Genomic DNA, 24,244 nt, shown 5'->3' on the forward strand with positions numbered 1-24,244 from the left:
TAATTTTTTTTAATCAGTTGAAATCTTATTATAATTATAATATGTGAAATTTACCTTTAAAATATGGTTTAATTACAATATTTGATAAATATTTTATATATTTGCGACATTAGTTCAAATAATAGTTTAATGTAGTTATTTTAATCACTACAAAAAAGAGTGGTCATAATTAATCCAATCAAAAATTCACATTCCATCTACTTATTCATAATGACCAATTTATAATTTTTTTTAAAAAAGATTTAATGCCATATATTTTTGCAATGGAAATACCAAAAACAATTGCAAAAAGTCGAGGTGTTGTTATTTGAAAAAACAAAATATATGGAAAAAAAAAAAAAAAAACCCTATAAAATAAGAAAACGTTTTTGGGGATCAAAATTATTATTTGAAAAGACCAGATTACTAAATTCCATAAGCAACTAAGAGGCATCAAGCACAAGTAAATATGGCAAATTCAGCCACAGTAATCTCTGAAGATAAACCCTAATTCAGAGAGACCCTAACTGGTCAGCTCAATCATTGTCTGTGAAACATGGTGTACCCATCAGAATAGAAGAGCAAATAAAAAAAGGTTACAAAAAATTAATGATAAACCAGTCTGAGGCACTTTGAGACCCATTATTCACCTTCGTACACGTCCTGTTAAAGTAAACTGGCCTACCAAAAATTAACTACCAAAATTCTACCAATGAAAATAAAGTAAGCCATGCTTTAATAATTTTGTAACACTAGCAGAAATGCTTGTCCATAAGGAAATGATACCTCTTTTTGACTAATTTATAAGGAAACAAAAAAAAGCCAATATATCACTTGCATCAATTGCATCCACAGAAAAATATCCAAGTATGCTTACCCATATCACAATATGCTTTTACAAAACTTGAGTTGAGATTGAGTATCATGTCTTCTAAGTAGATTCTGGTTGTGATTCTGGTTCTGGTTCTGCGGCGCTCTCCTCATTTGTTTCACTTGCAGTCTCAGCTTCTCCTGGTGACCCTGCTTCTTCAGCCTTTGCAGGACCTGGACCAGCTGATACTTTCACCATTGCTGGTCGCAGAAGCCGGTCACCAAGTTTGAATCCCTTGCGAAATTCATCAAGTATAATACCTTCTTCGAATTCTGTTGAATCCTCTCGCATAATCGCTTCTTGCAACTGTCACATAAGAAGTACATGAACACCAAGTTTATGACACACATATATGGAATGTAAACCGTCTGCTCAAAAAGCATTACCATCTTAATGTCGCCCACCTATGTTAAAATTAGGTATTTTTATGGAAGAAGCACAAAACCAAGGTTATTTGTATTTCAAAATGTACTGTTACTCATGTAACTCACCGAGTTGGCTCAATCAATCAATGACTGGTTCCGAGTTAAAACCGTATCCAATTCTTCCAAAAACCAGAAGAAATTTGATCAAATATTCGAAAAATACCATCAAGTACTTGACTAAGTTTCGAGCCAACTCGGTTCTTTGCCTGCATTAAACCAATGATCAATACTACCAGTCATTTTGCCAATTAATTGAAGAGGGCAACAGTATCATTTGGGCGTTCCATTAATCAACAACTGTTTGATCATCAGTTTAAAGCATATATTATCTAACTATCATAAAAATAGTTTTCTTAGCTTTATGGATCAATCCAACTAAAGTTTTCACTTTGCTGGCATCTTCAACAAAGTGCATTATCACAGACTCTCTACTTAGCAGATGCTCTTTCTTATCATAACAGCATGCGAAAACTCAAAACCAATAAAGAAAAGGTGTACATGCAATGATAATGATCATTTCTTTGTTAGCTATCATTTACATAAACATAAACTGTAGTTGAAAGTTGAGCAACTCACCAATGGATCAAAGGGTTTGCCTATTGTCTCCACGGGGACGACACCAAGCGAACCCAGAATTTCAACAAATTGCTTATAAATGCTCTGATAGCTATTGTTGATTTTCTCTTCTCCTTCAGTCTCCAATTTTATCTGGGATTTAGCTCTCTCAAAATTATCTAAAACAGGTAACAAACTCTCTACAACTTCCCCTTGGGCATTTGTCAACAGTGAAAGCCTTTCCCTCTCCGTCCTTTTACGGAAATTGTCGAAGTCGGCACTAATCCTGAGAATCCGATCTTTTTCTGTTGACAGATCTTGACTCAAACTAACCACCTTCTGTTCAAGGTTAATTTTTTCATCTTCAACAGATTTTAAAAAAGCTTCTATCTCAACAATTTTGGACTCATCATTACTCGCTAAAGCTTCTTTGTATGACTGGAGTGAAGCTAGGATGACAGAAGGTGCTTCCTTAGTGTCATCAGCCTCTTCACTGCTGGAACTATCTTCCAACTCATCAGCACTACCTTCTACTCCAACAGCACCATCCGAAGAATCCTGTTACATAAATCTATCAACAAAAGAATCCAAGACAAGACACCGTCTCTAGAAACAGTAATAAATCAGGGCACAGGCAAGGAAATTTTTGAACAGAACAGTCTGTTTTGGTGATAGGGGCTTGAAATTTCCAATCAATCAGAACATAAATGCATTAGAAGCTGCAGTAGTAAAAAGAAAATCAGGACCAAGGAATTAGCAAAAAAATGGATAAATATAAGTAAACATATCATTTTCTATACAGACATAACATCACCCCGCAACACAAGGCAGACAATAGCAGTGTTATCAGGATCTTATGATTTGATTCAATTTTTCATACTAAACGATTCGAATCTTATGGGTGACTCGGAATTGAGCACAAATCGTAATCTTATGATTTGAGTCAATTCTCATGCCCAACGAATCTCTTACCCAACAAAATAAGTGAAGATGTCAATGTAGAGAAGGGAAAAAAAAAAAAGCAAGAGAATGTAGTTATGTTAGAAGATGAAGGTGATGAAGGGTTTGAATTTCAAAATGATAATGAATGAATATGGATTTGGATAGGAAATTTAATGGCTTGATAATTTTACTTTGTTTTTTGTTTTAAAATGTCAACTTCATAGTTTGATATGTTATACTTGGTAACTACACAAGTCATTAGGTTCTCTTTCACTTTGTGTTTAGTACATGCTTTGGAATTAAAATTTATATAAATACATTATTTGCAATTAAATTTTTACTATTTGTTGATAAAATTGATGGAAATATATCCATCAATGTACATTTAATTAATTTTGAAAAGTTATACCGAATCTTACGATTCGATACTCGACCCCAAAAACAAGAACTTCAATTCTCGGCTTGATTCTCTATTTGACAACTATGGAAAATAGACAAAAAACACCATTGCCCAACAAGTGATGAACGAAATTGCTTCTATGCACTATGATATATCTTTTATTCCTACATAATCCAGCTACAATATCTGAAAATTCTTAAGAAAGTACATGTTGAGGAGGGACAGGACAACAACCAGCCTGCTGAGGGTTAGGATCTAAACAAAAAGAGAAATTTTCAAGGTTAAAGGGCAGAATTAGGAATCATTAGAACAATAAAAGAAGAGAATTTGGAGCTGTGAACAGCAACTCGGATTAGTGTAGCAAAGATTTTTGGAAGAAATAAAGAAGAGAAAGGGAAGACAGGAGACCGGCAAAATCAGTCAAAACTTTCAATTCAAATATTTGTAGAAGTACAACTATAAAGGTCAATATGTATATATAAAAGAAACTTATTAATTTCATAATTAATAATTAAATCAAAATAATTGCCAAATACGATTTGCACTGGCTGCATCAAGCCTAAAAACTTTCAACCATCTTCTAGCCAGATACAGATGCCTAGCAAAAAATGCACTGGTTTATCTATTAAAAATAGTAGACAAACTAAAAGGTCTTTAAAAGATTGAAAAGATGTGGGTGGATAAATCTCAGTCTAAATTAGACTTCATTTTGTTCCAACTCAATTGGACAGGCCATATGAATCTTCTATGCATCTCAGCTATATCTAGGGAAATATTCTCCCTTAATAATTCAACAATAATGGTGTGTTTGGCATTGTTGTTTGAGATACTGTTAGGAAAAAATCAGTGTTACTAGGATCGTGGTACAATTCGGTACATGTACAGGTACGGAGTACGTGGTACGGGACTTTTCTTGGTAAGCAGTACAGGGATAGGTTTATTCAGTACTATTTTTAGGAACGAAATTCGCCGAGCAGATCGCTATGCATAAACTTCAATTATACATTATAAGTTAAAAAAATTATGAAATATAAGTGCATAAGCAATAGATTGTTAGTAAGTTGTTATAATTGTTTAATCAATCCAATTCTTTATTCAATTTTTTTTTTTAAATAAATATATAAAAATTATTTATTGAGGTGTCACACCACCACCATCCAATATTTGTATTTAAGCGTTTGCCTAACACGTAGCTTTTAGTTTTCTTTCCTTATGTTTTAGACTTTTAGTTTTCTGCAACTTTTAAGCTTCGTATAATTTTCATCTCAAAATTACACAAACCAATTCGGATCACTGGCTTAACCAATCTGGTTTGCAAACTAAGCACGTTTCAGAACGTGTGTTCCAAAACGCGGGAAGCATAAAGATTGAATGATCCGGGTAACACTGGCAAAAAAAACACTTAGCTAAAACTGTTGGTTAGAGGTCACTAATGTTTGTTTTTATGGCAATCCTAACAAACACTACTCATAAAAGCTATAAGGGCGCTTTCCCAGAAAAATAGTTTCAACCACAATGCCAACAGGCTCTAAATCTTCTCAGTTACTTTTATTACATCTAGTTGCAGAATATCAAATTTTGTTAACTAAATTTGTATTTGCATGACTAAATAACAGCACTACATAAATCTAGAATTAAACTCGTGGACAACTATTATCCCAAAATATAGCCATGTCAATATTATAGGGCAAAGTGGTTAAGATAAGAAGCTATAAAAAGCATAAGCAGCAGATATTGTGAAGCTGGATTATCTACCAATTATTTCTGTAATCAAATCTATCTCATCAAATTGCATGATTAAGGAAGTTTTATATAATAACACATAGAGGAAGTAACTGCTAGGTGCACCATCTGAAGTAATGTTATTTTAAATAGTTTTCCATGAGTACATTACAAAAAATGCTAGTAAATTCCTAACTGAAAAGGCATCCAATACAACTAGGGTCATGTCTCATTCTTCCCATGTAGAACAAGTCCTAGAGGGAACAAAAATACCAGGACTAAAAAGAAGGGACTAATGGTATAAAAAAAGAGCATAAAAGTAATGCGAAAATGAAAGGACTTCAAACTAAATTGCTTCCTTTGACCAAATGATACTAAAATTGTTTTAAACTTTAAGACTTAAGTGCCTAATTTGATGGTTGGGTACATTCCCCTTGTCATTTTCAGAATTTCTATCTCTCTCTTTGCTTCAACAATGATACTTCTATCACACACAAACACACACACACTCACACACAAGAAGCCAAACTTTCTCTATGTTATGAGGTTCTGATTAAAGAAAAAGTTCGAGTAAGTAACTAAGCATAGAGTAAGGAAAATTGTCAACAGATTAATTGCAATAATGAGTTTCTTTAGATATTACAAAATTTCACCAGCTAAACCTCACTTATAAAAGTGAGATTTGAGAACATGTACTTTATTGCATTAAATGACTGGAAATCTCAACTCAAAAATAATTTCCACTTACCTGATATAGCAAACGCATATTCCCTAAGACTGACATCTTCACTCGTCAGGTAAGGAATGCAATTGCAATTGACTTTCATACATCGCATCACACTAACTATCATCCATTAGAACTCCACAATCACTTCCACACGTTCTTTTTATCTTTCGCAATGGCCAATGAAATTAAACTCTCAAATCCCAAAACTCTTAAATGAAGTGAAGCAGAAAAAATTTTACGTTCATTTCCATTTCATCTATAGACCCAATAGTCTTATAGATTAGGTTCTCAAAGTTTTTGAAGTTCTCTTAATATTAAAGTTAAGACCTTTTTGTTGCCCAAAACTTGCTCGAGAAACAAAATACAGAAAGTCTGATTTATTAGCAGTCAAACAAACCCCTAAAGCAACTCCAACTTAACTAGCCCCAAATAAACTGTACTCGACACAATTGCATCCATAAGTACCTGAATCTCTGGTTCCTGAATTGTCTCTTCGGTCTCAGTAGTTTCAGTTTCTCCTTGAGTAGCAAAAGGAACGAACTTTATGAACCGGTGGGACGATTTGACGGGGAACCGGAGACAACTTGTGCGCGAAACTTCGGTGCTAATGCTTCTACGTCTAAATGAGAGACAAAACGGATTCGGCGATTGTAAGGAAAGATTGTTGGTGGCGGTGGTAATTAGTCGGGGCGGGACTTGTGCCCTCAGTGGCGGTGTTTTGAGGACAGTGGCCATCGAGGAGTGGAGAACGAGCAGGAGAGAGAGAGAGAGAGAGAGAGGGACAGATAAGAGTGGTGAAATTGAAAGAGGAAATGAAGTTAGGGGATACAGTGATATTTGAAGAAGATGGGTGTGATTTTATCAGGACCGTTGGATGTGATTTGGAGTAGTTGAGTGTGGAGGTTCTTGTTTGGTTTTCATGTAGATACTTCTGGATTGTTGTTGACCCGACCCATGGAAATTGGGAACCATAGCGTCCACTTGTAGTTCATAGCGTATGGGTCGGTTTCGGGCCAGACCCAATAAGGCATACCTATGCAGGTTTTTTGTTTTTCTATTTGAAAGGAAATTCAAATTTCACTACTGCAGATAAAAAAACAAAGCATTACCAAATGATTGAACATTACAATTTTATTGTTACATAAATTAAAAATAAAGAATTTTTATTTCAAATTAAATTTTGAACATCTTAAGATGTGTTAATGCTAAGTTAATAGAGTATAAGCAAAATTAACTTAGAGAGAGAAAAAAAAAAGCTGTAAATGAAAAAATAAGCAAAATTATCTTACAAAAATGTTTATTTAAAATTTAAATACAATTTATTTTTTAACGATTTTAGACCATATAAATTCAAATTAATTTTATTGTTTTAATGCTTAGGCTGTATTCGGCATAAATTTTTAAGTAGCATTTCAAAAGCTAAAAATTATTTAAAAAATTTATTTGGCAACATAATATTTGAACTAATTTTTTGAGATTTTGTAAAAAATTAATTCATGTAACATTTAATTTTTTAGCGTTTCATAAATCAAAAAAATTAACAATTATTAAAATAATTAATTTTTATCGAATAAACTTTTACTATAAAATCATTTGAATTGTATTACTATCACAACAAAACAATTGAATTCGAACCTTCTTTTCCTTGAGATAATGGAATATGCATTATTTCTTTCAAAAAAAAAAAAAATCGAATTCGAACAAAAAAAGAAATTCTATAAATAGTGTTTTTTCTATTGCATCCTTATTGTACCTCATAATTTCAAAAATCCAAATATGCTCATGTTTGCTGCTTCCACACCATCAGCATTTAGAAAGCTCCGCCCATATTCGTGGAAGCAGCAAATCTCCGCTCGCCAGTCGCCGGCTTTTCCATGACCCAATAAAGGCGTTACATTTATAGTTCAACGAACTTACTTTAGCGAACAGCTAATAATTACATACAGATTCATCTTAATAATTACTTTATTTAAAATTAATATTAAATAACAAAAGCGACTTTAATTATTTATATTTATACGATTCCAAAAAAAAATTTTATTTGTTTATTTTTATTTAAAAATTTAAAGGCACAGCGCAGCACAAGAAGAGAGAGAGTGTATTTTCGTGGTCTCAATTGAGCTGATCTTAGAGAACTGTTTCTCTAATAACTGAATTCAAAAACCCCAAACCAACCTAGATTTTTATCTTTTTGTGTAGTTTTTTCTGATTTTTTCTTTTTGTTTTGAGCTCATAAGAAGCTCTTGTCCGTGGTTTTTGTCGGATTCGTTGACTGGAACGATTAGTTTAGGGTTTGAAGGCTCTGATTCTGTGGAAAAATGGGGAGTAGAAAGGAAGAAGAACGTAATGAGAAGATTATTAGAGGTCTCATGAAGTTGCCACCTAATCGTCGCTGCATCAACTGCAATAGCTTGGTAACTGCTCTGTGTCTAGTGTACATAGCCTTTAATGAACTACCCCCTTTTTTTTTTTTTTTTTTTTTTGAATTTAATTTTTGTGCTCGAGGTTTATACACAAGTCCTTGAATATGTTTTGATTGAGGGCTCTTTTCTTTTTTATTGTATTATTTTCTGGGTTGGTTTGTTGTTTTCCGGACGATAGAAGATTTTAGTGATAATAGTACAAGTTTAGTTTGTTATTTCTAAATGATATTTTTGATGATCTAGTTCTAAGCAGAGTGGAATGAAGGAATTGAATCTCTACATTTTTCTCTAACTAGTCTGGGGATTATGGTTTAGCTGAATTGAGTTGAATTTGTAGCTGGAGTTGAAGTTTTAGCTCAGGGTTTAGCTGGGTTTGTGTAATTGCTGTTTATAAGTGCGGTTGAGAAAAATTTTCATTTTGGATTTAGAGAGTTTAGAGATTTTAATTTTATTTTATTTGTTTGTAGGGATCATATGATTGATTTAAAACTTATTTATACTAATTGTTTGTGCAGGGTCCACAGTATGTATGTACTAATTTCTGGACTTTCATTTGTATGACTTGTAGTGGGATACAGTGAGTATTTTCTCCTTGCTTGTTGATTTTCTGCCTCTGTGTGCTTTATCTGTTTTTCTGAATATGATTTTCCATCCAATTCTGAAATAACTTATAAAACTTCATTTTCCTTTTTTTTTTTTTGGGAATTCTCAAAGTTTACAATGTAATTGATAGCTAAAAGAAATTTAATATTAGAAGATTGTGCTGGTATGCTTGCAAATTTTTGGGTGGTTGCATGTCCAAGCCATATGTTTGAGTGTATAGATATCAAAGTCTCCTGTGAAGCTTCATGTTTGGTATTGTCCACATAAGCCCAGAATATAATAGTATTGGTTAGAATTAAGATATCATGAAATGCAGAAAGATTGTTCAATGGTACTTTGAAATTTACGAACTATTCAGTGGCACTTCGAAATTCATGTGTCATGGTAATTAGGACTTACTTTGAAACCTGTATAGTTTTGCTGCCTTCTTGGATGGAACTTCTTTAATGCCCAGTAGTTAAAATTTGCATTATTATTTCTGGTTCATTTGGAAATTATACTGTCTCATTGATTTTAGTTTGCTTGGCATGGTCTACACTATTTTCTCCATTCCTTTTCTTATATACTGTTCATCCTGTTTCTTGTCATACAGTCGCGAGTTCACTCATCGGGTGAAGTCTGTGTCCATGTCAAAGTTCACATCTCAAGAAGTTGAAGCACTTCAAAATGGTGGTAATCAGGTACCTTACTATTTTATATTGGTTGGCTTTGGAAAGAGTGGATGCTTACTCTTTTGCTGACAAAACACACATCTTCCAGCGTGCAAGGGAAATATACTTGAGGGAATGGGACCAACAACGGCAGAGATTGCCTGATAACAGGTGCAAGATGTGTGGCCTTTTGTTTGGGCGCTAAGCATATACATGACAAATATGGAATTTTTCTAATAATGTTTCTTCATGTAGTAATGTTGATAAAGTGCGAGAATTTATAAAGACTGTCTATGTTGACAAGAGATATGCTGGCGGAAAGACCCATGATAAGCCTCCTAGGGACTTGCAGGTAATATTGCTGCATATAGTATGACAAAATTTTTATGGAACTTTACTGTTTGCTTCTTAATTCTATATTATTATTGTTTAGTGGGACATGGAAAACAAATTTTCCTGAATTTGGTTCTGAAAAAATAGTTCTGACTGCCAAACATTTTAATAAAATGATTATCTTTCAGCAATTTGTGTAGCTGCTTTTGTTTCTGTTGGTTGGGGGGGATGGAAATATTATTTTGCCTGAGTTTGGAATTCCTGAAAAATCACATTTTCAGAAGCAGTATCAAAGCATTCTATCTCACTGTTATTATTTTCTGAATCAAATGATCTCATGTAGCCTGAAACACAAGCTTACTATGTGATATTCATACATGAATTTGACAGAGGATGAGAAGCCATGAAGATGAGACAAGGCGTGCAAGCTCCTATCATTCTTACTCCCAAAGTCCTCCTTACGACTTTCAGTATGAAGATCGACTTTACGGAAAGCAAGCTGCTACTCTCACCCGAAAACCTGGTTCAGATCGAGGCATTTACGTTGGCAAGATGTCTAGTTTCATTTGTAGTCCTACTCGCTTAAATGAAAGAATGTTTGAAGACAGGTTCGCAAATGAAGGCTCTGTTTCTAGGGTATCGGACTATTCTATGTCGAGTGGGGGTGATCTGGTCAGTGCAGAATCTCCAAATTTTCAGAAGGACATTGGCTATACCAGTCCACCTATCCAGACTCCAAGGAATACTTTTGGCGAAGATGCACAACATCAAAGAATAGATCTATTTTCAGAGGCAAACTTTAAGAAAGAAGCACAAGGGATTCCCCATCCTCAGGTCATGTTTCTGGTAGCTACATACTGACAAAATCAATTGGTTTATTCAGCATTTGAGCTATGCTTTTTATACCAGAGTATCATAATCCTGTTGGAGCATTTCTGTCATATAAAATGGCAAGTGTGATGCATAAAATAATTATGTAATTGGCATGTCATGTTAATTGAGAATGTTGGCTTAACTGAAGCTGGAATACCAAAATATCAGGGCTGCTTTTATTCTTTCTTTACAAAATTCATTGAGACAATGTAGAAGAAAAAAGAGACGTAGGCATATGCATGCAGCCTCATGCAAGCAACATATGTGTATATGGATTTGACGTATGAAACATGCAAATTTTATTTTGTGTTTGAAGTATGTGCTCTTTTAGACTTTTTTTTTACAGTTGATTGATAGATTTTGATGAACATTCTCTAAAACTATCCTTGTCGTGGGATTATTGTTGCTAGGAGGTGTAAACAAGCCGAACGGAGCTCAAACCTGTCATGCTTGAAGCTCGGTTTGGTAGAATTTAGCTCGGCTCGGTAGAATTTAGTTCGGCTCAAAGCTCTACAAGCCTGTAAAATTTAGGCTCGAGCTTGGCTCGAAACTCAAACAAGCCTAGAATTTTAGGCTTGTGCTCGACTTGAGGCTCGAATTCAACACAAAAAATTTTGAGCTCCAATTTGGCTCGATGAATGTTTGAGGCTGAAGTAGGCCTAGAATAAATGTTATATATATGTATATAAAAAGCTTAATAAGGCTGGAAGAGCTTTCAAGCTGAATCATTAAGCTCGAATTTGATTTGAGCGAACTTTTTCGAAATTTTTTCGAGCTAAGCTTGAACAGCTCGCGAGCCACCTCAGCTCATTTACACCCCTGATTGTCACAATGACCTTGCATACAATTTGTTTGTATTTGTTGTGTCCAATTTATCTTAACAACTTTTCCTTTTGCTGATGCTCTCTCTCTCTCTCTCTCTCTCTCTCTCTCTCTCTCTCTCTCTCTCTTTCTCCTTTTGGTCAACTGATATCAAATGGTTCTCCTATTCAGAGAACGGCATCTTTGGGAAGCACTGGATCATTTGATAGAAAGTCCATATCTATCAAGCCATATAATTCAGGTAGTTTACCAGATATTGTCTCTGAGCCCGAGCAACCTGTTGGGTCTACTTTTCCGCAGCAACCCGTCTCTGGGAGTTATGGTAACGTGGATCATTGCAAGGCACCTATTGATCAAGAATCAAATGCTTCTGCAGCTTCACCAATTGATTTGTTTCAGATGCCAGCAACATCACCAGTATCATCAATCAATTTGTTTCAGGAACCCCCAGTAAATCCAGCTCCATCTACTACCCAAACTTCTCTGCCCGCTTCTCTTGACCTCTTTGATGGAATTGCTCAGCAGCGGCCAGTTGCTAGTTTGGACCAAAATTCAGTAGAGTCATCAGCCCCTAAAAATGAAGGGTGGGCTACTTTTGATATCCAGCTCACAGCCTCTGCACCAGGGACTGGAAGTCTTATGCCTTCAGTGATACCTTCAAGTGTAGGCTCTTCAGCAATGTTTGACCAGCTTTCATCACTTTCATCGTTAGATACAAGTATGCAGTGGCCACCATTTCAGAACTCTAGCAGCCAAGGGTCACCATCAGTGTCTGATCTGTGGAACAAAGGTTTGCATGATGTTCAAGCTCCTGGTAACACTGGTAGTTCTCAGGTAAGCTCCCACAGTATAGAATTTCTGCTTCTCGGAGTCCTTTAGGTTGTGTTATAGCATACATCGAATGTACCACTTGATTCATGGACATATTCACAAAGTATTGCCCTACATTCTAATAACAAACCTTTGCTTCTGTACAGATGTGGAATGCTTTTGAAAATTATATTCCTCATATTCCTTTAGAGGGCTCTAATCAAGGTAGTCAATCACAAGTAGCAGCACACTTGCCTTCAACTGCTGACCAGTATATGGGATTGAAGGCTCCAGAGGTTGTATCTGCATCATAATGCTTCAAGATAACTCTTTTTTTTTTTTTTTTTTTGTCAACTTCATAATGCTTCAATATAATCCTTCCATCAGTTTTTACTCAAAATTTTATTTTGCAGGACTCCAGTAAAGATAGAATTGAAAGAGCTGGTCCTTATGGAGGACCCTCTGTTCTGAATGGACCATCGGATATTGTCCTAGGGGCATCATATACTCCTCCAATGTGTCCAATTATGGTTCGTACGCTTGGATCATTTTATTACTTTTGATTTTAGTTAGATTAATTATCTAGTAATGAATCTCTTTCTTTCGACAGGAAGCATCTCAATCACATGCTACCAATCACAAATCAATTAACCCATTTGATCTTCCATATGATTCTAATATGGATCCAGGCAATATGGTATGCTATTGAAATTACTTGCAAACAAGTTGATAGAGCATTATGCCATTGCCAAAATAATTTGTTTCATCGTTTGAAATGATAAGTTTGCTTTATCATCTATATCGTATTGTTCTTCAGTTCTGTAAGTTCTCTCTGCAACCTAGTTGGTTATAGTAACTGGTTTCGAGGTCAATGATTCAGGGTTGGTAGAGAGAGCAATAACAGTCTGTCCACCACTTTTAAGTTTAATTAGAAAACAGCACTGAATAGGTGAGTTTTATAACTACAGTGTGCATTTGGCTGTAGTGGTAGTTCCCTCTCCTATCTGTGGTTGTCTTAGGTGGTTGTTTTATATACCTGAATTAATTATTTGAAATAGTTTCCTTACGTGTTGATTGTATAAACTTTATTGATATTTTATATGAGTCAGGATTTAAAATGATGTAATAAGTGAACTTCCCTTCATTATGGGGTTTCAACTCTTTTTGAGTGGTGCTTAGGGCTGAGACTGACTGTAACGTTATATTCATTCTCCTAATTGCCAACTTTAAATGAAATTAGTAGTGCGTAAATTGGGTTGCTTTTGATACGTTTAATGACAATCAGCTCTTTATTGGGTTGGGTGAGGTGGCAGTGTAGAGAAAGGAGTCCATCCGAGAAGAATTAAGAAGGCAAATATTGGCACGTTGCCTCTTAAAAACCGTGAGGAAAATTAAGAATAGGGATGGTGTTAGTGGATATGCTACAAGTAATACAAGAATGAGTAGCCTATGTGGTTATGCCTGGTTCCTATAAAATGAAACTAGTGGGATAACTTGCCAGGATGTTGTTTTAAAGAAGCTTTCATCCAGAAGAAATGTGGATGAAGTTTGATGCTAGGAAATGAAGTGTGATTAATTTGATGAAGACAACTACATGATTAAAATTGCTCTAACTTGGGATTGATGGATAATTATTGTAATGTTATTGTTGTAACTTCACCTGCTGAGGTTCACTTATGTAGCTGGTGGCTGACCATTTCTAAGACCTTGTTTTTATATTTGGGCGATTGTGTCATCTCCTGTTTGATATGCTGGTGTAACAAATTGGTTGAAAGATAATTCCATCCATAACCTGTTTATATGAGATTCTGGTAAAAAGGGAAGAGGGAGAGTTGGTGGGTGTCATTGTAACTACAGAAAATTAGAGGGAGAGAGAGTGGGTATAATTTAAAGGGGCGCTCCACTAGCCTATGCAAGATAATGTGAACTTATAGCCTTCATGCGGCCAATGAAATGGTGGCAGTTCCTTGATTATGATGTGATTATGCTGTTGCAACCTCTCCCTGTCCTTTTAATTTATGCGCATGATTGAAAGGAGTTAGAAATTTGATTTTCTTCAAATGTTTGCTCATTGCTACATTGAAATGCCATGTTTAAGACTTGAGTATAACTCTGGCCATAGTATAGAAGTGGATATTTGAGACACAGGTCATGTAATGATTTGGCATATTATAATTTGTGGGTTCATTTTAATTCTGTTCATTTGAATATATAGTTGTCTTGCGGAACAATCATTTATTGGCATGCTGAGGATACTGCAAAGGATTGATAATTGTTTCTAATTATATCTTGGTGTATCATATTGCAGTTCTTGGACATGAGCTCTTTGCAAGCTGCACTGCCTAATAACCATATGCCATCAACCTTCCTTGGAGGTGTTGCAGAACCTTGGTTTCCTCAAGATCCTGTAACAACTTATATTCCAGCTGCACCTCAAGGTTAAGTCTTTGTTGATTCTTTTTAGAGAGACTTGTATAGTTTGTTTTAGCTGTTTTAACTTTTAATTCAGCAACTGTTTTTGCCAAAGCTGGTAAATTCCATGGTAATTCTTTCTTTCTAAGCATTTTATGCTCCGCGGTTTCACATGGGAGCATTTGAAACATGTCTAGTAAGATCTTTGCTTCATCCGGTCTCACTGTCGTTGTTGCTGTAGGTGGCTTGGCATATATGGCAGGACAAACACCAAGTCCTCAATTAGCGTAAGTTTTCTGTTTTTTGTTTTCCACTATTAACATTTCTGTTGTCATTGCCATTTTTCTACAGGACTAACTAAAAATTGCCTTTTTAACAGGAATATCCAAACACAAGGACCTGTTGCTTCTGTTGGAGGGAATCCATTTGCTTGAATGATTCAGCCATCAAAACTATCATCTTACCATCTGGGGTTCATTGTAGAAAGTTTTCCAAGGACTAATTGTAGTCAGTTAGTCAGTAAACCATGTCATCACGATTATTTTCATTATATATATATATATATATATATATATATATATATTTTTTTTTTTTTTTTTTTCTTTTAGTAATTGATATTTGTATTTTTTTTACAATAAAACCTTGTTAATGTCTAACTTGCAGCTAGTTTATAAGGCCTCAATTATTAGTGCAATCTTTTCATTTTTAGGCATTTTGTTTGTATCTGAATCATATTATTAGAACTGGTTGTGTATTATTGAATGTAGCTGCAAAATTTGGAAATATTGTATGATCCTTTGTATTTAATTTTTATTTTTATTTTTTTTATTTATTTTCTCTCTTCTTACTCTTATCGATCACTCGGGGGAAACTATTACTTGTCTTTGAACAAGTTGAGTTTTTTTCGAAAGCCATCATCCTGGGATTTATGCAAATTACTTTCTGTTCTGCTCAAATTGTTAGCTCAAACTGTCAATTGTTAAGATTTTTTTTTTCTGTACTTAAAGTGTCGTTTTAAGATTCAAGAAAATTTTTTTGCATTTTTACTTTTTTATCCTAATTGAATTCCACTAACACTTTAGGAAAATTTGAGATTTGGAAAGGTAAAAAGGTATTAAAGTAATTTAAATTGAGTTTTATAGAATCAAAATAAATTAATTATTTTCTTGTTCTATGCGTGAAGCTGAAAGTGTTTTACGCAGAATATGAATTAATTATTAAAGGAGTTGCAAATTTGATTCTGCAAAATATACTTTGTCGGGAGAACTAAAATCCTTTTAAATTGAAGAAGTATTTTCTTCTTTTTAAAAAAAAGAAAAGATGTACATATTCCATTAATATGATAATAAAAATTAAGACGAAAATCTCTTCAGCAAAAATTAATTGAAACAAAAAAGAGTATTTTTTTATTAAAATATCAATAAAATAATTTTTAAATAAACAATATTCATCACCGGCAAGAATTTTCCTTGATTAACCCCAGCAAAACAATTTTGTAGATGAATAAAAAAACCTTAATTAAAAAAATATGAGAAAAATAGAAGAAGGCTAATAGAATTATTCAAGAGTCAAATCAAATAAGCAAATTTTTTCTTTGTGAATAAAAAATTTTTTTTTGAATGAATAAAAATAAGTATTTATTAAAAAGATAAAAATAAAAACAAAAACAAAAAAACCATCTTTGAAGTCTCATCTCACAAAACGAGAAGAGTAAAGTACAGGAGAGACCCAACAGCAGAAGGGGCAAAGTAAAGTATGAAAACTAGTCCTATCATTTCTGCAACTCCAAACCTGCTTTCCGAAATTCTCCAAATGAATTGAAAACACCCAATCCTGGCCAAATCACCCACCAATTGCTCGACGAAATTCCTCCTCGAGATCAAACTGACAATGGAGTCCAGCATTCTAGAATCACTCGGCGTCGAGATAATTGGTGTGATGTCTCCAGTGTCAATCTGCATGCTTCTGGTCGTTCTCATTGTCTATTCTCTTTCCCCATCAAACCCTTTTTCGGATGCTGCCTCCGCCTCGTCGATCCGCACCGCTGCCAATCTTGTCTATGTCGAGAATCCCTCCGACTCCGCTGCCCAGAAGCTAGAAGGCGCGCTACTCAATGCGCTGGTGTTTGTTATTCTCATTGCCGTCTTCACTTTTCTTTTGGTTCTCTTGTACTACTATAATTGTACAAAATTCTTGAAGAATTACATGCTTTTCTCGGCATTTTTCGTTTTAGGTACATTCTCTGATTCAGCTATTTTTTTTTATGCTCGTTGACTTAATCCAATTATTCTCTAATTTTACTGTTGTGTGTGTGTGTGTGTGTGTCTCATTGATTCACTTGCTTTTAGTGCTGATTAAATCGTTTGGGTGGTTTGATGTTTCATTTATTTTCGTGACGTGAGTTTGTCTGGTTTTGAGGTCAGGTGCTTGGTCTGACATTTGGGTTGATGATTCAGTTTTTTTCTTGGAAAAATGATGATTGGAGTGTATTTTTCTTTCCTGCAATTTAGCAATATTCTAGAACGACATTAGTTCAAGTGCACAATTTCTGTTTCTTTACGTTTAAGTTCTTAGGCTCATGATTGGCATCTTGTTCATATTATAGATTATAGAGCATGATCTCGTATGTTTCTGTTGTTTTGTACTATTTTTCATGCTTGCATGATACACTGATTATCATTTAATGGATGATTCGGCCTTTCAATTTCATATGCTCATTGACTCAATTGCACTATTAACATTAATGCAGAGACTTATTTACAAGTTTCTGTTACTTTAGCTTGGTAGTTGTGTTGTATTAGTACCATCTGCTATTGATGCTCACTTTGCAACATTAGTTTTTGTTTCTTAACTGTTGTGTTTTTGTTGTTTTGTAGGCACAATGGGAAACTCAATCTTTTTGTCATTGATTCAGCACTTCTCAATTCCTGTTGATGCGATTACTTGTTTCATTATGATGTTTAATTTCACAATTGTGGGTGTATTATCTGTGTTTTCGGGTGGGATTCCGATCTTTTTAAGGCAAGGATATATGGTGGCACTAGGGATTTTTGTGGCAGCTTGGTTTACTAAGTTACCAGAATGGACTACATGGGTTTTGCTGGTGGCATTGGCATTATATGATTTGGTAGCAGTTTTGGCACCTGGTGGACCACTAAAGCTGCTGGTAGAGTTGGCCCAGAGCCGAGATGAGGAACTTCCAGCATTGGTTTATGAGGCTCGGCCAACAGTTATACAGAATGCAAATAATCGAGGTCGGAGTTTGGACCTTTTGATTGGTGGAGTTTCAGATTCGGGATCTGTGGAGATGCAAACAGTGTCAAATAACAATTTAAATCGAAATGAGATTGAAAACCGTGTGAACTCTGAATACACTGCCGCTCCGGTTAGGAATCCTGAGAATGTTGAAGGTGTAGGAAACAGAGATGATTTGGAAAGGTCTCCCTTGGTTGGTTCTTCTTGGGAAAGACGCAGGTCAAGCAGTGAATCATCAGAGTATTCAACAGTGGTTGGTAATCAGGACTCTGAAATTGTTGTGGATGAGGAAAGGACTCCTCTTGTTGATATTCTAGGATTGGGGAATGAGGGAGAGCAGCAGGAAAGGAGGGATGCTTCTGAAAACTCTTGGATCTCTGATAGAGGTATTAAACTTGGTTTGGGAGATTTTATTTTCTACAGTGTCCTTGTGGGTAGGGCTGCGATGTATGATCTCATGACAGTATATGCGTGTTACCTAGCAATCATTTCAGGACTTGGCTGCACTCTTATCTTATTGTCAGTGTATCACCGAGCTTTACCAGCTCTCCCTATTTCAATAATATTAGGTGTCATATTTTACTTCTTGACACGGTTAATAATGGAACCTTTTATTGTTGGGACAGCAACAAATCTGATGATGTTTTAATGCCCTACTTCATGTAAGAGATGAGGAGGACTTTCCATACCATTCAAAGAAAAACTAATGTCTTTAGCAAATTTTGTGTACACTGTGGTTAGTATTGCTTACCAAATTTTAGTATTGCCTACCAAATTTATCTCCCATTCTCATGTAAATTTATCATGATTGAACTCTGTAATTGGTTACTGCAACATCCTGAAGATAAATATAGTTCAACTTGACTATCTGTTTTGGTTTCAGCTTTATGCCCTATGAAACTCAGTTATGCTTGATTTTGTTTACATTTATTTCTTTGCTTACCTAGTTACCTTCCATGCTTCTATGTCGGTTGACATGCTGAAACTCAAATGTGTAATTACATATAATCGCAGGAGCAAACAATATAAGGAATTGTGTTTGCTTTTGGATTATTTTGATTGATGTGAATTTGAATTTGATTTTAGCTTTGGTGCTTATGACTTATATATTTTTTTTTTCCCATATTAGTCATTTTTCATGAATTATCCAACGGATATATGCTTGGTCATATTTTCGATTGCTGTATCCTTTCCGCAAAACCAATATTTCCTTTGTGTTTTGCAAATTTCGCTAGTTCTCAACAATCTCAGATGCACAAGGACTTTGATCCTTGGCTTCTGAATTATTGGAATGGTTATCAAATTGCAAGCATCAGCTTCCAGGAAGGTAGTATGAGTTCGATTAACAGGTGAGCGGAGGTTCATCATCTTCAGTTTGGGAATGCTGTTCATTGGTGAGTTTGTTTTTGTTCGGAGGCCTGTCGAGCAACGCAAAAGAAAGCTTACCATCTTCTATTTTCGGGTTCCAATTACTGTACTGATTATAATAAAAAAAAAAACTATTTTCTTAATTGTCAATTAGATTAAAAAATTTTATTGAAATTTAAATTGAAGTGAAGCAAATAAAGGTAAAATATATCATGGACATAATTAACATGCAAAATACTATTTTTACTAATTTCTTTTTTAAAAAAAGGAAAGAAAATGGCGCTAAATAAAATATGCAAACAGGTAATAAGTCTTTGTTTGGATGAATGTAAAGTTTGAGTGGATGTAAAATAAAGAGTGAAAATTTATAGCGATTATCAAAATCGATTATTTGGTTTGAGGTAAAATATCAAGAAGTGAAAATTTATTTTACACCTATTTTCATTTTCACTCTATTTTAAGAGGGAGTAAAATTTTTCATCCTTATTTTACTTCCACCCCTTATTTTACTTCCCCTCTTCCCAAACAAAGCATATACGTCGGTTCCGTTAAAATCTTACAAAACCAGAAATATAGAAGCAATAAAATACGAAATTTCATATGCATAGAACCAGAAGTTAAAAATGTCAAGTCTACCAGACGAGCTATGGAGGCAAATCCTCGAAATCGGAATACAGAATGAAAAATTCAGCTATAAAGATTTATGTTGCGTCTCGATCACCTGCAGACGCCTCCACCGATTATCCAGTGAGGACTCGCTCTGGTCCCACCTTCTCTCGTCGGACTTCCCTCAACCGCAAAATCCTAGGAGCAACAACCACAGTCCCTCTTCTCGATGGGCCAAATCCATCTATGAAATTAGGTAAATTTCATTCTTGTTCAGTTTTTTTTTTCCAATTTGGTGTTCGTTATTGAAGATTATTCTGGTTGTTGCTTGTTAGATTTGAGAGGGAGAAGGAGAGGAAGGTGGCAGCGCATCGGAGGGCGGTGCTTAGAAAGGAAAGTGAAATTATGGAGCGGGAGAGGAAGATGAAGGGAATAGAAACTCGACTGTGTGAAGAGACTGAGAAAATGAGAGCCACAGCTAGTGAATTGTCGAACTTACACAAGGTCAGGTAATAGGTCGTAAATGAATTCTCCTATATGTTCGATAATTCTGTGCATGCTTTATAAAGAAAGAAGCTAATTCAAATAGTTGTTGAAGTGACAGAAGTGTTTATAGCATTATATGATATTTTCCTTTTTGGTGGGAAGGAATTTGATTTTGAATGTCAAAGTAGTTTTTGTAATTGAATTGTATGGAGAAATCTCCTAATGTGCTTGGTTCGGAAGTCTTTTTGAAAATTTTCATCCACGCGGTTTTGATTGTTGATTGTTTTTCAGGCAAGCTTCTGTGGCTTTGAATGTGTGGCAACCAGAGACTGTTAGAGGTAGGCAAAAGCAAATAGTCGAGCAATGTGCAGTTTCTGTTGAATATCGATTTCAGTCACTCGAGATGGAACTTAAGCTTTGCAAGCAACAAATAGCAGCGTTCAATAAGGCCTATGTAAGTTTCAACACCCTGTTAAGTCCACAAATTAATCTTATCAAATTTGTTCGATTTGTAATGAATATTTGTAATGCTTGTGTGACTTGGTGGCAGAGAGACGAGGAGCGCAGACTTGAGACAGCAAAGGAAGAGTTGGCATCCATGAAGTATCACCCTTTACGAGATTGTAGGCCGATGAGTGGTGGGGATAATGAACACAACAAAAAGAGGAAGAAGCTGAAAAGATGCGTTAACTGTAAGGTTCTAACTTATTGCTTTTTGATATTTGAAAAATATAGAGCACTCGGCTTGCTTTCTTCTCTCTCTTGTTAGCTCTTGTTTGTTATTAGTGAATGTTACAGATTGGAGTGGCTCTGAACTCCAGTTGATCTTCCACTTGTTCTTCTTTTTTTATTCTTCTTATTTTTAGTCACCTTGCCTTGGCTCTCACTTTCAGAATCCGTGGTAATGAATTTAACATTGGTGTATTAGCCTGATGCACCAATTACCACAAGCCATGTGGCTGTATTTAGCATCAGAGTAAATGACCTTATTCGCTATGTTCCAAGTGACTAACTAATACTAGTATCTAAGGAAATGATGATTGGATCAATGCCTATGAGCTACTATTCTGAGATCATAGTCATTGAGTTTTGAATAGTTTTGCTAGTCTGCAAATACACCACTGGAACTGCTATATTTTATGAATTTGCCCATTCCATTTTTTTGACACTTGTTTCTAGTAGGCCTGTTTGTAGGACAAGTACTGAATAACCTCCTTATTAATTGTCCGTACAGTTCCAGATAAATAAGGCGAAATATCTGAGCTAGTATCAGGGAAGCAACAGTGGACTAGTTGACATTGTCATTGCTCGGCTAGTTGGCACATCCAAATTGGACATATTGTTAGAGAAGTTGCTTTGTTTAACTCTTCCTGCCATTCACATTCTCCGCAATGGCCAATGTTCCATAGGGAGGTTGGTCCAGAATTCATGAGTATGAAAAATTATGCTCAATTTGCATTCCTAATGGTATTGGTAAACAATGCATGTTGTTATCATGTGCACATAAAGAATAGAAAAATGCTGTTATGCTTTCCTTGTAATAGTAAGAAAAAACTCACCTGGGCATCCTAGATCTCCAAGAATTTCAGAGGATATAAGAATTTCCAACTATATATACGTATAATTGGTATTTGACCTGGTACCTGGCAATTGACTATAACTCCCACTTTACCTGATGGATTTACTGAAAGTCGGTATGCAGAATTGATGAAGTGATGATATGTGTAGTCAATATTTTCCCGCTGTGCCGGTCCTCTGGTCTGTGGTCCTGATTTTGGTTGGACACTGTTGTCTGCTGGACAATGCAGCTGAAGAGAAGTCTTCTTCAGATCTTTTGCAAGAAGTGACGTCTCGAAGTCTTTGCCACAGCAAGTCCTTCTCAACACTGTAAGAATCCTCCATTGTGTTCATGTTAATAATTGAAAGGTATTCTTACCACCGATTTTAAGAGTCTAAATGCCAAATTCAAACAGCTTTAATCATTCCCATGATGTTGGTCTTCAACAAAGGATGTACCATGCAATGTTGTTACATTTTGGTTCAGATTTTCCATTTCCCTTGCAATTCCTTTATCAAAATGTGATATTTGCTGGACAATTTTTAAACTCTGAAATTTTAATATATGGTGTGTGTGTATATATATATATATATATATATATATATATTGATTCATTCATTCTGCAATAGTATAAGTTGTAAGTTGAAAATTACAATGATCTTCCTTATTCTAAACCAATATTAATATTTGTTTAGAAGCATTATGGGAACTTCCAACTTAAATTATTTTTTAGAATTAAGGGATAAAATTTTAATATATCTTAATTAAAGTATTATTTATATTTAACTAGGAAATTTGTCTTTCCAGGTCAATTTGTTGCATAAAACAAACTAGATCTAACATGAAAACTCAAGTCTTAATAACTTGTATATATGCACAATTAAATTTTATAAGAAAATTAAAGTGGTATCTTCAATATTGGACTCTCTATCATTAAAGTTGTCACTAAACACCTTTAACTTGAAAATTTATACTACTGACTAAATGTCATATTCCACATTTTAAATTACTGAGTAAATGTTTAATAAGTTCCAATACTTTTATGCATCTCTAGATATAAATTATTGAATAATATTTTTTAAAAAAATTATTTAATGAGTGTTTGATAAATATAATTTTATAAGTTGAAAAATATTCAATAAAAAGTTGTCTTTTAAGTTGTAGAATTTAATAGATCAAAATAAAATTGAATGTCAAATTTTTTTTTTTAAATGGTACTTATATATATATACATTTGCTATCTTTTCAAAACTCGAACTAGTCGGTAATAAATTAGGTTTAATTTATTTTTATTATTTAGAAAATATAGCTAATTCCGCGTCGACATGAATGCAATGCAAGGCTCTCCCCCACTTTAGCCACTACTTAATAAAATAAATGTCCGCAGACAAATCTGGTGGGTCTCAAATGCTTTTGGCAAACCACATTTTAACACAATTATGTAAACCTAATTTATGACAAACTATATTTCACCAAACGTTGAAACAAAAATAAAGACCACATAGGAAATGGACTGAATTTATCGAATTTTATTTATTAAAATTTTGAACTATCTTTGTTGATATTGAACTTTTCAATTTTTATTTTGATAATGATTAAATTAATAAATTTTTATTTTAATAAAATGTGGCATCATGATTTTCTTTTTTCTTTTAAATGTTTTTCAGAAAATATAAAAGTCTGAAACAATAAAAAGTGACTGTGAGATTGTCTCCATTAGAGATGAGTATATGAATGCAACCATCATGTCTGATTTATGTCCTTCACTTCACTACAAAATAAATCCACTCTTTTGGCCTTTTCGCCCCACTTTTTTTTTTTTTGTTTTTTTGTTTTTTGCTTTTTCAATGCTGCTGTCAGGTTTTCGAGCCTTCTTCGTGGCATCATCATTTTTTAACGCGTGTACACTTATTCGCGCATGCTGCAAGTCCAAGCTCCAATGAATTAGAATCCTTACGAACATTTTCAAACATAAAATAGAATGAAATAAATATTTTTTATTAATAATATTAATATAAAAATTAAAAATTTTGCTAATTTTATAATAAAGATAAAAATATGTGCTAAGATAAATTAAAAAAAAAGATTTAGTAATTCGTTTTTATTTTCATGTGAATATTCGGTTGAAAAAAAACTGAAAAAAGACTGACTGGTACAATAGTATTATTCATCGTGCAGTAAAATAAAATTAAATAATTTTTTATCTTATAGGGCAACTTCCCTTTTTGTTCTTGAGCATATAGTCTATGTTAAAAATGAAAATGAAAATCACATAGCTAGAACTCATTTATGTCTCCATTAAATGGCCATTAAAAGCTTTAAAGAAGAGGGGTCCTGCCAAAAAAAATTATCCCAAAATTAACATTATGCGATATGCCGACTACGGTACATAGGAATGAATCGAATCATATATTGAAAAAGGAG

The 24,244-nt window shown here is 34.3% G+C and overlaps 4 protein-coding genes across 6 annotated transcripts; 3 read left to right on the top strand and 1 right to left on the bottom strand.

The window, feature by feature from the left end:
- Window positions 1-565: 565 nt before the first annotated feature.
- On the bottom strand, window positions 566-6,465 carry EMB1241 (Co-chaperone GrpE family protein). Of its 2 annotated transcripts, XM_020678739.3 has the most exons (4): window positions 6,087-6,465; window positions 1,852-2,388; window positions 1,342-1,481; window positions 962-1,156 (listed from the first exon to the last, which is right to left on the bottom strand). In XM_020678739.3, the coding sequence occupies exons 1-3, from the start codon at window positions 6,354-6,356 to the stop codon at window positions 1,377-1,379; spliced, it is 912 nt and encodes a 303-aa protein (XP_020534398.1). In that variant the 5' UTR covers window positions 6,357-6,465; the 3' UTR covers window positions 962-1,156; window positions 1,342-1,376. The 2 variants fall into 2 exon arrangements, with proteins under 2 accessions (XP_012070349.1, XP_020534398.1); XM_012214959.4 differs by lacking the exon at window positions 1,342-1,481 and having other exon boundaries at window positions 566-1,156; window positions 6,087-6,449.
- A 1,207-nt stretch (window positions 6,466-7,672) lies between these two features.
- Window positions 7,673-15,379, top strand: ZIGA4 (ARF GAP-like zinc finger-containing protein ZIGA4). 2 transcript variants are annotated; one of them, XM_012214960.4, is made up of 13 exons: window positions 7,673-8,035; window positions 8,560-8,621; window positions 9,240-9,327; window positions 9,407-9,468; window positions 9,553-9,649; window positions 10,021-10,476; window positions 11,497-12,159; window positions 12,303-12,431; window positions 12,549-12,665; window positions 12,746-12,832; window positions 14,444-14,573; window positions 14,789-14,834; window positions 14,927-15,379. In XM_012214960.4, exons 1-13 carry the CDS (start codon window positions 7,940-7,942, stop codon window positions 14,979-14,981), a joined length of 2,088 nt encoding a protein of 695 aa, XP_012070350.1. In that variant the 5' UTR covers window positions 7,673-7,939; the 3' UTR covers window positions 14,982-15,379. The 2 variants fall into 2 exon arrangements, with proteins under 2 accessions (XP_012070350.1, XP_012070351.1); XM_012214961.4 differs by having other exon boundaries at window positions 7,675-8,035; window positions 10,021-10,464.
- A 912-nt stretch (window positions 15,380-16,291) lies between these two features.
- On the top strand, window positions 16,292-18,684 carry LOC105632555 (Presenilin-1). The gene is made up of 2 exons (XM_012214962.4): window positions 16,292-16,780; window positions 17,424-18,684. The coding sequence occupies exons 1-2, from the start codon at window positions 16,438-16,440 to the stop codon at window positions 18,449-18,451; spliced, it is 1,371 nt and encodes a 456-aa protein (XP_012070352.1). The 5' UTR covers window positions 16,292-16,437; the 3' UTR covers window positions 18,452-18,684.
- A 1,005-nt stretch (window positions 18,685-19,689) lies between these two features.
- Window positions 19,690-21,657, top strand: LOC105632556 (F-box family protein). The gene is made up of 5 exons (XM_012214963.4): window positions 19,690-20,032; window positions 20,112-20,285; window positions 20,554-20,716; window positions 20,813-20,954; window positions 21,497-21,657. The coding sequence occupies exons 1-5, from the start codon at window positions 19,794-19,796 to the stop codon at window positions 21,508-21,510; spliced, it is 732 nt and encodes a 243-aa protein (XP_012070353.1). The 5' UTR covers window positions 19,690-19,793; the 3' UTR covers window positions 21,511-21,657.
- The last annotated feature ends 2,587 nt before the right edge of the window (window positions 21,658-24,244 follow it).

Source organism: Jatropha curcas, chromosome 2, assembly GCF_041381405.1.
Source record: "Jatropha curcas cultivar XTBG-Jc1 chromosome 2, XTBG_Jcur_1.0, whole genome shotgun sequence".
In the NCBI taxonomy this organism is placed as follows: domain Eukaryota; kingdom Viridiplantae; phylum Streptophyta; class Magnoliopsida; order Malpighiales; family Euphorbiaceae; genus Jatropha; species Jatropha curcas.

What these genes read in the sequence shown, in the direction of transcription:
- EMB1241 (XM_012214959.4), bottom strand. Translation starts at nt 6,356, where the DNA reads ATGGCCACTGTCCTCAAAACACCGCCACTGAGGGCACAAGTCCCGCCC. An exon ending in TTCAGGAACCAGAGATTCAG is followed by an intron (nt 2,389 to 6,086) that starts GTACTTATGGAT and finishes TTTATGTAACAG; the next exon opens with GATTCTTCGGATGGTGCTGT. An exon ending in GCAAACCCTTTGATCCATTG is followed by an intron (nt 1,157 to 1,851) that starts GTGAGTTGCTCA and finishes CTTATGTGACAG; the next exon opens with TTGCAAGAAGCGATTATGCG.
- ZIGA4 (XM_012214960.4), top strand. Translation starts at nt 7,940, where the DNA reads ATGGGGAGTAGAAAGGAAGAAGAACGTAATGAGAAGATTATTAGAGGT. An exon ending in CAGAGATTGCCTGATAACAG is followed by an intron (nt 9,469 to 9,552) that starts GTGCAAGATGTG and finishes TTCTTCATGTAG; the next exon opens with TAATGTTGATAAAGTGCGAG. An exon ending in TATTCCAGCTGCACCTCAAG is followed by an intron (nt 14,574 to 14,788) that starts GTTAAGTCTTTG and finishes TTGTTGCTGTAG; the next exon opens with GTGGCTTGGCATATATGGCA.
- LOC105632555 (XM_012214962.4), top strand. Translation starts at nt 16,438, where the DNA reads ATGGAGTCCAGCATTCTAGAATCACTCGGCGTCGAGATAATTGGTGTG. An exon ending in CTCGGCATTTTTCGTTTTAG is followed by an intron (nt 16,781 to 17,423) that starts GTACATTCTCTG and finishes GTTGTTTTGTAG; the next exon opens with GCACAATGGGAAACTCAATC.
- LOC105632556 (XM_012214963.4), top strand. Translation starts at nt 19,794, where the DNA reads ATGTCAAGTCTACCAGACGAGCTATGGAGGCAAATCCTCGAAATCGGA. An exon ending in AAATCCATCTATGAAATTAG is followed by an intron (nt 20,033 to 20,111) that starts GTAAATTTCATT and finishes GTTGCTTGTTAG; the next exon opens with ATTTGAGAGGGAGAAGGAGA. An exon ending in TCGAACTTACACAAGGTCAG is followed by an intron (nt 20,286 to 20,553) that starts GTAATAGGTCGT and finishes ATTGTTTTTCAG; the next exon opens with GCAAGCTTCTGTGGCTTTGA.